This window comes from Carcharhinus amblyrhynchos, chromosome 25 (genome assembly GCF_965287045.1).
Source record: "Carcharhinus amblyrhynchos chromosome 25, sCarAmb.v2.hapA, whole genome shotgun sequence".
In the NCBI taxonomy this organism is placed as follows: Eukaryota; Metazoa; Chordata; class Chondrichthyes; order Carcharhiniformes; family Carcharhinidae; genus Carcharhinus; species Carcharhinus amblyrhynchos.
In genome coordinates, this window is record NC_137348.1 from 31,647,949 (window position 1) to 31,663,204 (window position 15,256).

Consider the following 15,256-nt stretch of genomic DNA (forward strand, 5'->3'; position numbering starts at 1 on the left):
TTGCGCCTTTCCTGGGCAGAGGCTGACCTCATTGGGTATTGGGTCCAGTAAGATCACAAACGGCAAGAAAGGGCACAAACCTGATATTCTGCCTCTGAAGCCCTCCCATCGACGAGCAGGATGAGAAGATAAGATCGCCCCCTTTGTGTGTAAAGCACATCTTTGTCTTTTGTTTAAAACCCACAATCCCTAACATAGTTAGGCATTACATTTAGGATGGCGCTATTAATCTCCCGGAGGACACTGCTAATTAGAAAGTCAGCTGAACCAACCATGTACATGTTTTGTTACAAGAGGCTGGAATGACTCACTCCCAGATCCTCTCCATCACCTGCAAAACACAAATGAGGAATGGACTGAATTAACTTCAGTGGCCTGGGTGGCTGCAACTGCAACAGCACTCAAAAAGCATGACATCAGCCAGGACAATGCAGCACAGTTAACTGGCACCCTGTCTACTAGCTTAAACAGCCACACCTTCCAGGCTGGAGTGCTGTGTCTGCAGTGGGTATAATCCTCAGAATACGCTGCAATAATTTGTCAAGGCTTCTGGACAACAGACTGCAAATGCACAAACTCCGTTATGTCCATGGACAAGACCACTAGGTAAGTGGCAATACCATCATTCTCCAAGTCACCCACCATCTGAATCATAGAATCTCCACAGTGCAGAAGAGGCCATTTGGCCCATCGAGACTGCACCTGCTCTCTGACAGAGCACCTTACCCAGGCCCTGTCCCCAACCCCACACATTTCCCATGGCTAACCCATCTAATCCACACCTCTTGGGACAGGAAGGGATGATTTAACATGGCCAATCCACCTGACGTGCACATCTTTGGATTGTGGGAAGAAACCGGAGCGCCGTGGGAGAAACCCACACAGACACAGGGAGAACATGCAAACTGCACACAGGCAGTCACCGAAGGACGGAACTGAACCCGGGTCCCTGGTGCTGTGAGACAGCAGTGCTAACCACTGTGCCATCACGGATATGTATTGTGTTCTTGCACGTGCAGAACCTGGACCCTCACAACAGCACTGTCGGAGCACCTACATCACACAGTCTACAGCAATTCAAGAAGACTCTTAATCACGTCTCACAACGGGCAATTAATACCACCTTGCCAGCAATACTCACACCCCAAAAATGAGTTTTTACAATTAATCTTGTGATAGGAATGTGGTTGGCACTGGCAAGACCACCACTGAGTGCCCATCCCTAATTGCGCTTGAACTATTTGAGTTAGGAGTCAATCACATTATGGTGGATCAGCAATCACATGTGGGCCGGATTGGTTAAGGACATGAGGGTTATGGCAGTTTCATTGTCACCATTGCTGAGACTAGCTTTCAATTCCAGATTTCATTCACTGAATTTAAATTCTACCAGCTGCCCTGATGGGATCTGAACCCGTGTCTCCGTAACATTAGCCTGGGCCTCTGAGTTATTATTTTAAAACAAATTCAAATGCAGCATAGCATTAGCAGGTGAAACATTCTCCTGGGAAATGCAAAATACTGCAAATGCTGGAATCAGAAAGAAAAACAGAGAAGTGCTGGAAAATCTCAGCAGTTCTGACAGTATTGGTGGAGAGAAAATAGATCCAATGTTTTGAGTCTAGATGACCCTTTGTCAGCTCTGAGGAAGGGTCATCTGGACTCAAAAAGTTGGTTTTACTCTCTCTCCACTGGTGCTGTCAGACCTGCTGAGATTTTCCAGCATTTTTCTGTTTTAGAAACATTCTTCTCCCTGTTGTGTTTCTGTGTGAATTGAATTTGACCAGCCTCGGTCTAGTTCCTGTGGCCATGAGTCTGGAAAGACCATAGGAGGACATTTTAACACCCCTTCCATCCTGATGTCAGGTGGATTTGTGTTGGGTGGGAAGCAAACATGTCAGAGAATTCTCACACCGGAAGCCAAACCATCTGCTCATTTTCAGTTTTAACAAAGGCGGGGGGGGAGCAGATGACCAAACCCCTCTGAGTTCCTCATTTAAATAGGCCGCTCATCTCAAGCATTTGGCCAGTACCAACTTTCACATTGACCATCAGGGTTTCCTTGGCTGCAGGAAACTTGGAAGCTAAAGGAAAGTGAGGATTTGTTGATGAAATGGGTAAATGTTTTTCCTGCAATGATTACTGAGCCAAGTGGAGCAGGACTGCCCCATCATGCAAACACCCCCTCCACACCAACACTCATGCACCCTGGACATTCTCTCTTCCATCTTCTTTCAACAGGAAAAAGATGCAAAAGTCTGAGGCCACGGACCAACCGACTCAAGAATAGCTCCTTCCCTGCTGTGATAAAACTTTTGAACGGGCCTACCTCGCACTAAATTGATCTTTCTCTACACCCGAGCTATGACTGTAACACTACATTCTGCACTCTCTCCTTTTCTTACCTATGAACGGTATGCGTTGTCTGTATAGCATGCAAGAAGTAATACTTTTCACTGTGACAATATATGTGACAATAATACATGCGACAATAATCAATCAAATCAAATCAAATCAAACCAAACCTATCTCCCCCACAACACTTCCAATCCCTCCACCCATTAAGAAAACCTGTAAATCTTTCCAGTGTTTGGAACAACCCCCCTTCCCCCATCGCAACCCAATGCCCTCTCACTGTCTTCCACAGCCCATGTTCTCCTTCCTGTTCTCTTATACCCTCCATAGACCCATTAACAATCGTCATGTATCTGAAGGCCCTAGGATAGAAAGTTCTAAACTTGCCTTGCGTATCATCTCAATAATGCAAATGGTCACTTTTCATCCAAAGCCTGCTGTTATGACCTTGATGTTAATCCACCCCAAATAACGGTGGGACATCATCAGTGAGAAGGGGAGGGGTTAAAAATTATATATGGGAAACACATCCCCAACAGGTTGTACATGTGTATCCCCTTTCGTATTATGGCAGTTGATAATGTGACATCCTCGGAGAAAAACTAATCAATATCAGCTCTAATTAGTTTGCTTAAATTGGAATGTACCTCCGAATATTCTTTTATAAGGCAAAGATTATTAAATGAAAGAACAGTGCAATTAGTGATGCAGTGTCATTGTAGTTCCAAACTGGTTCTCTGAATTCACATGAATATTGTATCTTAATCGATGTGATAATTGCAATGATAAACTGCATTACTTCATTAGTGCTGTAATAGATCAGTGTTCAGCCTAATCTAACTTTGATACAGAGGTGTGGCATTAGAGTGGGTTGGGCACATCAGATGTCTCAAAACACCAGGTTAAAGTCCAGCAGGTTTATTTGGAATCACGAGCTTTTGGAGCACTGTTCCTTCATCAGGTGATGAGCCTGGTGTTGTGAGACTTCTTAATGTAGCTTTGGAACAGATGGCTATTGCAGCACATCTGCCAGAATGGAAACTTGCAACTGTGGTCATAAAAGCCCATAAAATTGAACTAAGCAACATTTAGATAGTGTTTCTCTCGAAAAACAATGTTATGCTTTAAGCTGTCAAGTCTACACTGTAAGTACCTCGTTTGCACTCTCTGTCAACTATAACTGTGAAAAAGAGCATTTGTTGATAATGATTGTATCACAGATTTATAACCTCAAGTACAATGACTTTATTGCATAATGGATATTGGCATTAAGTGGCTATCTGCCTGTATTCTTACATTTACCAGAATTACTGTTTTTTTCTCAGAGAACGGTGTGTGCTCAATGCGATCTCAGTTTCTTGCCAACATTAAGTCAGTACAAACTAAGTGAAAGGCTTTATTTTAAACGTCAGCAATAAAATTGTGCTGCTGAAGACTGCAAAGCTGATAGTCATTTAGACCATGAAACTTGTAAAATAAAATCTGGGCGACTGCTGGACAGCATCTGCAGACAGGTTGAAGAGCTGCAAGATTCTTGTTTTGATCAACTAAAGCAGGAGTGGATTAAGAACAATGTTGTCATTGGGTTGCAAAAATCAACATTTTTTTCCTCTTGGACCAGGACTTGAAAGTAATGAGTCTTTGACACAAAATCACTCACTCCCAAGTATCATTTGCAGTTCATTGTTTAAATCTTCCTTCCTCCATACATTGCTCGGATGTGGGCATTGCTGGCAGCATTTTATTTCCCATCCCCAATTGCCCTCGGTGTTGAGCTGTCTCCTTGAACCTCTGCAGTCCAGACGGTGTAGCTACAGCCACAGTGCTGTTAGGAAGCAAGTTCTACGATATTGACCCAGCAATAGTAGAGGAAGGGTGACATATTTCCTTCTGATAGTGAGTAACTTGGATGGAAACTTTCAGGAGATGGTGTTCCCATGTCCTTGTCCTGGTAGAGGTTTTGGATTTGAATGAATCATAGAGTCCCTACAGTGCAGAAGGAGGCCATTCAGTCCATTGAGACTGTATCAACAACAATCCCACCTAGGGCCATCCCTGTATGCCTCTGCAATTACCCTGCTAATCCCCCTGACATTAATGGGCAATTTAGCATGGCCCATCAACCTAACCCACACATCTTTGGACTGTGGGAGGAAACCGGAGCACATGGAGGAAACATACACAGACATGGGGAGAATATGCAGACTCCACTAGGACAGTGACCCAAGCCAGGAATTGAATCTGGGTCTCTGGCGCTGTGAGGTAGCAGTGCTAACCACCGTACCACCCAGGTGTTGTCTCATGAGCTGGTGAGTTGCTAGAGTGCATTTGTAGATGGTACGCACTGCTGGCACTGTGCATCAGTACATTAGTGGAGGAGGGAGTGAATGTTTGTGGATTGGGTACTAATCAAGCGAGCTGCTTTGTCCTGGGTGGTGTCAAGCCCCTTGAGTTTCGTAACATATCCATTACTGTAAATATTCACTTTCTCCACCACTAGCTCACAGTCGCACAAACGTATCCTAAAATGCACCAAGATGCCTTCAATAGCACTTTCCAAATTTCGCCGTCTCTATCATCTAGGAGCATATGTATGGAAGTATAGGAACACCACTCACTGCATGTTCCCCTCCAAGTTCACACATCATCCTGACTCGGAAAATAACTGTCATTCCTTCGCTGGATCAAAATCCTGGAGTTCCCTCCATGACAACACTGTGATTGTATCGCTACCACATGGACAGCAGTCGTTCAAGAAGGAAGCTCTCCACCACCTTCTCAAGGCAAATGAGACACAATTAATAAATGCTGGCCTTGCCAATGGCACCCATATTACAAGAATAATTTTTTAAAAAACTGACCCAGGGAGTTGGAGGTTGGTTTTCAAAACTTACCACAGCCCACAGAGGTTCAAACATCAGACAAATCTACGTTGTAAAATTTTCAGTCATATTCTACATACTTGAGACACAATGTGCACCCCATATGACAATCTGAATAAACTCAACAAGCCTCATCCATCATTGAGCTCAGAGGTGGTCAACCGGAATTAACATCTCCAGCTCCCTGTCATTTACCATTTTTTTTCCCTTTCCCATATTTGCCTCGACCATGCTTCTGTTTTCCTCGATGCTGTCTGTTTCACTGTATGTCTGTCCCAACACACGCACAGGTCTTGAAAGCCTGCCTTTGGGCCTGTGGTTTTAATCAAGGATTTTCACAATCAAAGGGCAGAATTTTACCAGCATGTCCGCCCAAGGTTCGTACGATCCCGTCCGAGGCCAACGGAGAATGCCATTCAGAATCTGGGCGGGCATGCCAGTAAAATTCCAGCCAAAGTGTATGCCAAAGCAGTTCTGCCTCCATAAAATTTCCTGGCTTTTTAGGAGGAGAAAGCAAGAAAAGTGTACGTGATTGCAAGCAAAAGATGAAATCATAATTCTGAAACGAGAGGCAGGACCACAATCTCAGAGCCAATTCTCTGGTTGAATGGGGAAGAGCAAATTGGACTGTTTGCGGGCTCAGACTGTTTCAATGATCGGATGGCTGGCACTGAAATGGCCGTTAATGCCAGTCATTGATTTATACTTACTACCTATTTTAACCCAGTTATTTTCAGCTAAAGACTACAAACTGTAAAAAATAGCAAGAAAAATGACGTATTGATGGACAATTTGAATATAAATGTGAACACAGCATTTGGTTCCATTCCTGAGGAAAAAAAAGCAAACCATGCTCTTCATCACATTAAAGGAAGATTATAATTCAATAAAAATATAAAATATAAAGTGTCAACAATGAACTTTAACATTGTATATTTCCACGGGTTTGAAACAAGTCCTAGCCTTATTTTTCCTGAAGCAATGATAGTTTATAATGTAGCATTCGCACCCTCTCCCCGTCCCCTTGATTTCAGGGCAACCCTTGACATGACTCAGTTAAATCAAAATGACTTGGCACAGACTCCACCCTATAATCAGAGGAAGAACATTAAGTACAAGTGTTCTCAACATATAATCCAGCCACAAATAAAGTTAATGATTTCACAAAATAACATTGGTATGCTTGGGCTGTGCTTTTGACTTGTTGCGGTCGGAGGAGGGAGTCAAAGGCACCCCCCACCTCACATGAAACCGTGACTATGAATGTTGTTTTTGGATCAACTCACTGCCCGGGCACTGATTTTTCACCACTGATGACCTGATAGGCAATGAAAGTCAAGGGTCATCGCACTCCATCCAAAACAAAACAAGTCGTAAAGAAGCCATTTTCATGTTCCTGATTTAATACCACAATAAGGTTGCTTTTATAAAATTCATCAAATCCGATGCCGTTACACAGATTATTGCATCGGCATTGTTTGAAATGTACCTGGAAAAAAGACTCATTTCATTCTGCTCATCGTTTGACATTTTTGTTCATCATTAAATTTGTATGCAAGCAACACTGATCAGTAAGGGTCTGGTCAGAGTGTTTTCAAGGAACAATCATGTAGAGTGAAAGCTTATTAGAGGAATCAAATCCTTACCTGCATAAAGATTTGGGTCAATAAAATCGTCCAGTTTCTTATAGTGAATGATGTAGTCTGCGATCTTCGTTCCTATCATAGGTTGTGCATCCTGCCATTCCAAGCCAATCATAGTACTTGATGGTTCCACGCTTGTTGAAAGCCTTAACCTTTGTAATAAACAAATTAGAGGCAAGTATTACAAGAGGAAAGGACTTTGGGCTCAAAGTTGTATTCCTCGAATGCAAAGCATCAGTCTTCATTTATTTCATAACAACAGCACTTGGATGGATCTGCTGCTTGGGTGCACAAATTCAGTGTTTCATTTGTCATATTTCACATGCCTTTCTCTTCCTTGTATCCTCACTTAGTATCCCATGCTAAACCACTTTTGGAGTGCAGCTCCAACAACACTCAGGATTCTTGACACCATCCAGGACAAAGCAGCCCACTTGATGTGCACCCGATCCACAAACATTCACTCCCACCACCACCAACACATTCAGGCAGCAGTGTGTGCCAACTACAAGATACACAGCAGGAAGTCACCAAGGCTCCTTAGACAACACCTTCCAAATCCACAACTACTATGATAAAGAAGGAGACGGGCAGCAGACACATGGGAATACCACCACCTGGAGGTTCCCCACTAAGTCACTCATCATTTTGACTTGGAATTATATCATCATTCTTTCACTGTCAAAATCGTGGAAGTTCCTCCTGAACAGCACTGTGGGTGTGTTTAACTAGACCGTATGAACTGCAGCAGTTCAAGAAGGCAGCTCACCACCACCTTCATGAGGGCAATTAGAGATGGGCAATAGATGCTGGTCTAGCCAGTGACATCCACATCCCAAAATTAATTTATTTTAAAAACTATTTTCCAGTGACTATTTTTCTCCACTAGGTTTTCAGAACCCAAATTTGGCATCACCCAGTCTTATCTTCTCTCTGATCTCCAATAATCTTGGGAGGTCCTAAGGTTTCTCAGACTACAATACTGAATAAAAAAAAATTCCTTTAAATGCAAAATAATTCCAGTTTGAGAAACGTATACCCGTACAACTTCCCAAAAGTCCCAGCATAGTGCGCAACTACTATTGTTATATATTCCCCAAAAGATATAGGCATGCAGATCATATCTAGACACTTGCTCTTAGTGTATCATTGACTGATAATGTACAGCTTCTCAGGGAAGAAATCTTCATCAATTTTGCAATGTAACAGAAACATGAATTATCTCGGGCCAAATTGACAAATGCTCCAATCTATTGAGTCAAAACAAAATGTAATCAAATGACAAAAAGAGAGCAATCTAAATGTACAGACATATATCAGCAATGTGAGCAAAACAAAATCCGAGCATACAGGCATGTTAAAGTTAAAAATAATACAGTACTTCACAACTTAATCACTTCTCTATAAGTTATGGTAGATATCTTGCAACTGCATGCGATCACTGTTTACAAAACCATGCTTCCTGTTATCAGATCTTTATGCCAATTTTGTTTGTTTAGAGAGAGTTGTTGAATACAGTAAGAAGTCTCACAAGTTAAAGTCCACCAGGTTCATTTGGAATCAAGAGCTTTCAGGGCACTGCCCCTTCATCACCTGAAGAAGGAGCAGTGCTCCGAAAGCTCGTGATTCCAAATAAACCTGTTGGACTTTAACCTGGTGTTGTGAGACTTCTGACTGTGCCCACCCAAGTCATATGCCTGCATCTCCGCAACTTGGTCAATACAGTACAGGGTTCTTTCAGAATGTAGAATCAAGTGTAGGCCATTCAAGTTCTCAAGATTTTTTTTTTAAATTCAGTCACAGGATGTGGGCATCACTGGTTAGGCCCACATTGATTTCTCATCCCTAGTTAGCCCACTATAGCACAATACTTAAGCCACTCAGGTAAATAGGGTAGTGAAGAAGGCACACAGGACACATACCTTTATCAATCATGGCATGGAGTATTAGAGCAAGAAGGTAATGTTGGAACTGTAACAGAACACTGGCTAGGCCACAGCTACTCTGGTCACCTCACTATGGGAAGGATGTGATCGCACTAGAGGGGTCACTTGCATCAGAATATTGCCTGGCCTGGAGCATTTGAGCTATAAGGAGAGATTGGGTAGGCTTGGATTGTTTTCTGGGGGGGACATGATCGAGGTGTGTCAGATTATGAGGGGTTCGGACAGGGTGAATAGGAAGCAGTTATTCCTCTTGGTTCAAGGCTCAATCATGAGGGGGCATAGTTTTAGGGTGAGATTCAGAGGGGATTTAAGAAAAATAAATTTCATTCAGAGGAGGGGTGGGAATTTGGAATGCACTGATTGTGGAGGCTGGAAACCTTACCATTTTTAGAAGTATTTGGATGAACATTTGAGATATCATAACATTCAAAATATGGGACAAGTGCTGGAAAATGGGATTAACGTGACTTTAATGGTAGCTGTTGTGGGTGCAGACTCAATGGACCGTAGGGCATTTTCTGCACTGTACAACTATGACTCTATTTAGCACACTGATTCCATGTAGACACATTCTACGCTGTACAACTATGGCTCTATTTAGCACGCTGTATCCATGTAGGCTCTCGTTCAAACAATCTAGTCAATCGCACTCCCGAACTCTATTCCTGTATTTCCCCTCAATTGCCCATCCAATTTTCCTTTGGAAGCATCGATCATTTCTGGATCCAACATTCCCATGGCAGAGAGTTCCAGCTGGGTCATCACCACTCACTAAAGTTCCACCATTCAATGACATCTCAGATGATCTACAACTTTTCCATATGCCCACCTTCGACTCATATTCCTCAATATCTGTGGTTAACCAAAATTAATCAAACTCAACAATTGTTCTTGGGCCAGTTGACAATTGTGGAAGGGAATTCCAAACATCTACCACCCTTTGTGTTGATATCTTTGGATAACTCCTTTGTGGTCCAGCATGTCAAGGAAGTCACAAGAAATAATCTTAATCTGGTATTTGTTATTGTCATAGAAGATGCGCACAGTAAGAAGACTCACAACACCAGGTTAAAGTCCAACAAGTTTATTTGGAATCATGAGCTTTCAGAGCGCTGCTCCTTCATCGGGTGAGTTGGTGATGCTGACTGGTTCAGCACTCATCTGATGAAGGAGAAGCGCTCCAAAACCTCATAATTCCAAATAACTCTGTTGGATGAAGACCATCAGAGGATACAGCAGGATATAGGTCAGTTGGAAACTTGGGCAGAGAGATGGCAGATGGAATTTAATCCAGACAAATGTGAGGTAATACATTTTGGAAGGTCTAATACAGATAGGAAATACACACTAAGTGGCAGAACCCTTGGGAATATTGATAGGCAAAGGGATCTGGGTGTACGGGCACACAGGACACTGAAAGTGGCAATGCAGGTGGAGAAGGTAGTCAAGAAGGCATACGGCATGCTTGCTTTCATTGGCCAGGGCACTGAGTTTAAAAATTGGCAAGGCATGTTGCCATTTTACAGAACCTTAGTTCGGCCGCACTTGGAATATAGTGTTCAATTTTGGTCGCCACACTACTCGAAGGATGTGGAGGCTTTGGAGAGGGTACAGAAAAAATTTACCAAGATGTTGCCAGGTATGGAAGACATTAGCTATAAGGAGAGGTTGGAGAAATTTGGTTTGTTCTCACTGGAGCGACAGAGGTTGAGGGGAGGCCTGATAGAAGTCTACAAGATTATGAGAGGTATGGACAGAGTGGATAGTCAGAAGCTCTTTTCCAAGGTGGAAAAGTCAATTACTAGAGGGCATAGGTTTAAAGTGCAAGGGACAAGTTTTAGAAGAGATGTTACGAGGCAGGTTTTTTACACAGAGAGTGGTGGGTGCCTGGAACTCGTTGCCAGGGGAGGTAGCAGAGGCAGATATGGTAGTGACTTTTAAAGGGCGTCTTGACAAGTACATGAATGAAATTGGAATAGAGGGATATGGTCCCCGAAAGCGTAAGGGGTTTTAGTTAAGTCGGGCAGCGTGGTCAGTGCAGGCTTGGAAGGCCGAAGGGCCTGTCCCTGTGCTGTAATTTTCTTTGTTCTTTGGAGGTCATATCCCTCCTGGGGGTCATCTCCACAGGATAACAATGTGCAAGATGATCTGGAATTCAGACATATCCAAGCCCCTGAGCCTGGTTACTTTAAAAAGACTTAACACTAAAGCTGTGACATGTTCAAAACCAAGAAACTCAGACTAAACAAATATGACCCTGGAGTAAGAAATGAATTAACTGCGAATTAAAGAGCAAAAATGGTCTGTTCAAATCCTGCAAGGAAAAGGAATAATAAAAGGGGCTTCACTGGGATGGATACAAGAGTTCCAAAAGAAACACATTAAACGTGAAAAGAGAGGTCCAGAAGAGACAATAAACACCCACCTACCATGAATGAATTAGAAACAAGAATAGTGGTGCACTGACCACTAATTGGTACAAAGGAATTAATCGATGTTGTGGGCTAACCACTAAATTGCAAGCAGGCTATCATGACGCCCATCTTAAAAAAGGGTCACTTGTTTATTGTCATTCCGAGTAAAATAATGGAATTAGTCAGCAAGAGTCAACAGGAATATTTGTACGCTGGTAAACTCATTTAAGGATGCCAAGAGCCTGCTTTGACAAGCTCCCTTGCCTTCTTTCAGGAAGTGGACTGTGGCAAATCCTATGAAGTGGTCTACCACAAAATTTGATAAAGTGCAGATCAAGAAAAACATTTGATGCAACTCAAAACAGAGAAAATGAAACCCTGTTAATGGAGAGGAAACTGAATAAAGGGCAGGAAAGAATAAACGGCCCAGATCTTTCATCATTGGATATTCCCCGAATTGATGCTGCCACACATTACTTACCGGGACTTCTAAACCTGCCTCTGCCAGAAATGCGGAGCACAACATTCCTCAGGGACCTTATTCAAAATGCAGTAGAACTGAGGGAAAATAAGACACTCTATTTTTCACTTGCAGCCATAAGAGCGGCATGATGGCACAGTGGTTAGCATTGCTGCCTCACAGAACCCGGGATCCGGGTTCAATTCCCGGCTTGGATCGCTGTATGTGTGGAGACTGCACATTCTCCCCGTGTCTGCATGGGTTTCTGCCAGGTGCTCCGACTTCCTCCCACAATCCAAAGATGTGCAGGTTAGGTTGATTGGCCATGCTAAATTGCCCCTTAGTGTCAGAGGGACTAGCAAGGTAAATGGGGTTGCGGAGATAGAACTTAGGTGGGATTGTGGTTTGTGTGGACGCGATGGGCCAAATGGCCTTCTACAGCACTGTACAGATTATATGGATTCTAAGTTTAAAAGGCCAGTTTCAACGTTGGTGACTGGGTGAATGTTAGCAATTGGGGGAGTGGGTAGGGTGAGTGAGTGGGTAGGGTGAGTGAATGGGTGAAGTAGTGGGTAGCGAGTGTGACGATGTGGATGGGTAGGCTGGCAGGGGTGGATGATGTGGCAGCTGGTGATGTGGTAGACCAGTAGTTGGATAGTGTGTCAGTGGCCAGTGGTTATTGTGATGGGTGTGAACTGGTAGCTGGGTACAGTGGCAGGTGAGGGGGATAGCAGGTGGGTGAGGTAGCAAGTGGATGTGAGGCAGGTGGGTAGGTGACAGATGGGTATCAGGAAATATTCAGGTGCAACAAGTGGATTAGGAAAGCAAATGGAATGTTATTTATTCCAAGGTGAATGGAATATAAAAGTAGGGATATTTTGCAGCTGTCGTACAAAGCATTGGTGAGACCGTATCTGGAGTACTGTGTGCAGTTTTGGTCTCCATACTTCGAAAAGGATATAAAAACATGAGAAGTAGTTCAGAGAATGTTCACTGGACTAACCTTATGAGGAAAGATTAACATTCTAAGCCTGTATCCCTTGGAGTTTAGAAAATGCAGAGGTGATTTTATTGGAACATATACAATCCCGGCATGTGGATGCTGAAAGGATGTTTCTATTGTGGGGAAGACTAGAACTAGAGGATTCAGTTTAAAAATAAGGGATCTCCTAATTAAGAAAGAGATGAGAGTACTTTCTTCTCTGTCAGAGGGCCGTGAATCTTTGGGACTCTTCCCCAGAGAGCAGTGGAGCATGGGTCATTAAATATTTTTAAGGCAGGAGTAGATAGATTCTTGATTAATAGGGGAATCAAAGATTCATGAGGAGATGGATGATGGAGACGAGACCACAAACAGAGCAGTCTTAAACTTCTTCAATGGCAGAGCAGATTTGAGGGGCTGAATGGCCTACTCTTGTTTCTAATTTGCATTAAATTGTCTTTGAACGCACTCTGGAATGATGCTGAAATAAAGGAAGAGAAGAACAAAGGTGCCCCCTGGTGTTGGGGATTGGGGAGCATGAATGATGAGTTAAATGCTGAAGACACTTTCAGAAGATGATTCAGAGGTGATTTTAAAGATTCAAGGTTGCTAAGTATTGATAGGAAGGAAATAAGCTTCCACGGCCACAGGGTTAGGACATACTTCAATTTATACTGTGGTAGAAAATAACAGAATACAGGCTAAAAATAGCAAAAGGTTATCTTAGGAGGGTAACCATGATGTTTTCTTGCAGACAAGGGGTGGGATTTTCCACATTTCACACCATTGGTCACTGGCAGGATCTTCTAGTGCTGCTGCTGTCAACAGGATTTCCCGTTGAATGCACCCCTCCCTTACTGAGACAGGGGAGGGAGGTGGGGGGGTTATGCTGTTGGGGGGGGGCCAAAAGATCCCACTGGCAAGAATGGCCAGAAATTTCCACCCAACAAATTTACCTGAATTTCTACAATATCTACATTATCGAGGTTCAGAATATCATAACATATCCAGGGCTCCATTGAAGAAAATACTATCAGCATTTATTACAATGAGACACATGAAAATAAAATGTAATAATTATTATTTGGCCTCTGTATCATAGAGCTTTAACAACAATGGACTTGTATTGAAATAGGGCCTTTAACCTAATAAACCTGCTTTACAGGAGTATTATACAGCAAAGTTTGACATCATGCCACTTCAGGCAATAATTAGCGCAGATGGTTAAAAGCTCGGTAAGGAGGTGGGTTTTAAGAAGCATATTAAAGGGGAATTAATAGGTGGAATGACTTCAACAAGGCTCATGAGGTTGGACTCTCCTGTTTATAAATATGGGAGTGTCAGGTCGACCAGCGCTCTAGTTTCTGACTGCATACCTGCTGCACTCTCGGAGTGGAATAAAGTTTGTAAATAAAGGGAATCTGGTGAAGAGACAGTAGCCTTGGAGGAGTTCTTTCAATAGGTGGAGAGACAATGTGGCTTAGGGAAGGGCAAACCAGAAGTTAGGACCTTGGCAACTGATGGCAAGACCGCCAAGGGTGGAACCCTGTTAAAACTGAGGTGCTCAAAAGGCCAAAAGTAGGTGAGTGCCAATACCTTGGAGGGCTGTGGGGCTGAAGAAGATCGAAATTCCCTGCTCCCAGGAGCCCTGTATTTTTTTTTCTCTTTGAGATGTTAATCCAATTCTCTCGTGAAAGCCATGATTGAACCTGAGTTTCAGGCATCCCGGATCGTAAACACTCACTATGTTAAAATGGCTTTCCTCTTGCTGTTTTTGCCAATCTGTTAGGGTCATAAAGCTTTACAGCACAAATGAGGCCCTTCAGCCCACAGTGCCTGTGCTGACCATCAGGTACCTATCTATTCTAATCCCATTTTCCAGCACTTGGTCCCTATCCTTGTTTGCTGCATTGTTTCAATTGCTCATCTAAATGCTTCTTAAATGTTGTGAGAGTTTCCGTCTTTACCACTCTTTAAAGCAGCGAGTTCCAGATTCCCACCATCCCCTGAGTGAAATCCTCAAATCCCCTCTAAATCCCCTGCCCTTTACCTTAAATCTATTCCTCCTGGATATTGACCCCTCTACCAAGAGGAAATGTTCCTTCCTGTCTACTGTATCTATGTCCCTCATAATTTTGTACACCTCAATCAAGTCCCCCCATTAGTCTTTACGCTTTCAGGAAAGATGTGAAGGTTAGGTGGATTGGCCATGGTAAATTGCCCTTCAGTGTCCAAGGATGTGTAGGTTAAGTGGATTAGCAGGGTAAATGTGAGGGGTTACAGGGACAAGGTGGGGGGGATTGGACCTGAGTAGGATACTCTGTTTGAGAGTCAGTGCAGACTTGATGGGAAGAATGGCTTCCTTCTGCACTGTGAGGATTCTATTCTATGAAAGCCTAGCCAGCCTTTCTTCCTAGTTGAAATGCCCCAGGCCAGACAACATTTTTGTGAATTTCCTCTGCACCCTTTCCAGTGTAAGGATCACGCAGCAGAATTTGAAAGGCCTTAAGCTTACGGAGGATAGAATGTGGGAAGCTAGCCAGGACAGCATTGGAATGACCAGTTCTCCAGGGA

At 43.2% G+C, this 15,256-nt stretch overlaps 1 protein-coding gene across 5 annotated transcripts in view; it reads right to left on the bottom strand.

The window, feature by feature from the left end:
* astn2 (astrotactin 2) overlaps nt 1-15,256 on the bottom strand; it is a 1,598,826-nt gene that overhangs the window by 422,227 nt on the left and 1,161,343 nt on the right. For all 5 annotated transcript variants that reach the window (XM_080212454.1, XM_080212453.1, XM_080212456.1 and 2 more), the window contains one exon: nt 6,884-7,032. In XM_080212454.1, coding sequence (XP_080068580.1) covers nt 6,884-7,032 — 149 coding nt within the window. The remainder of the gene's footprint in view (nt 1-6,883; nt 7,033-15,256) is intronic.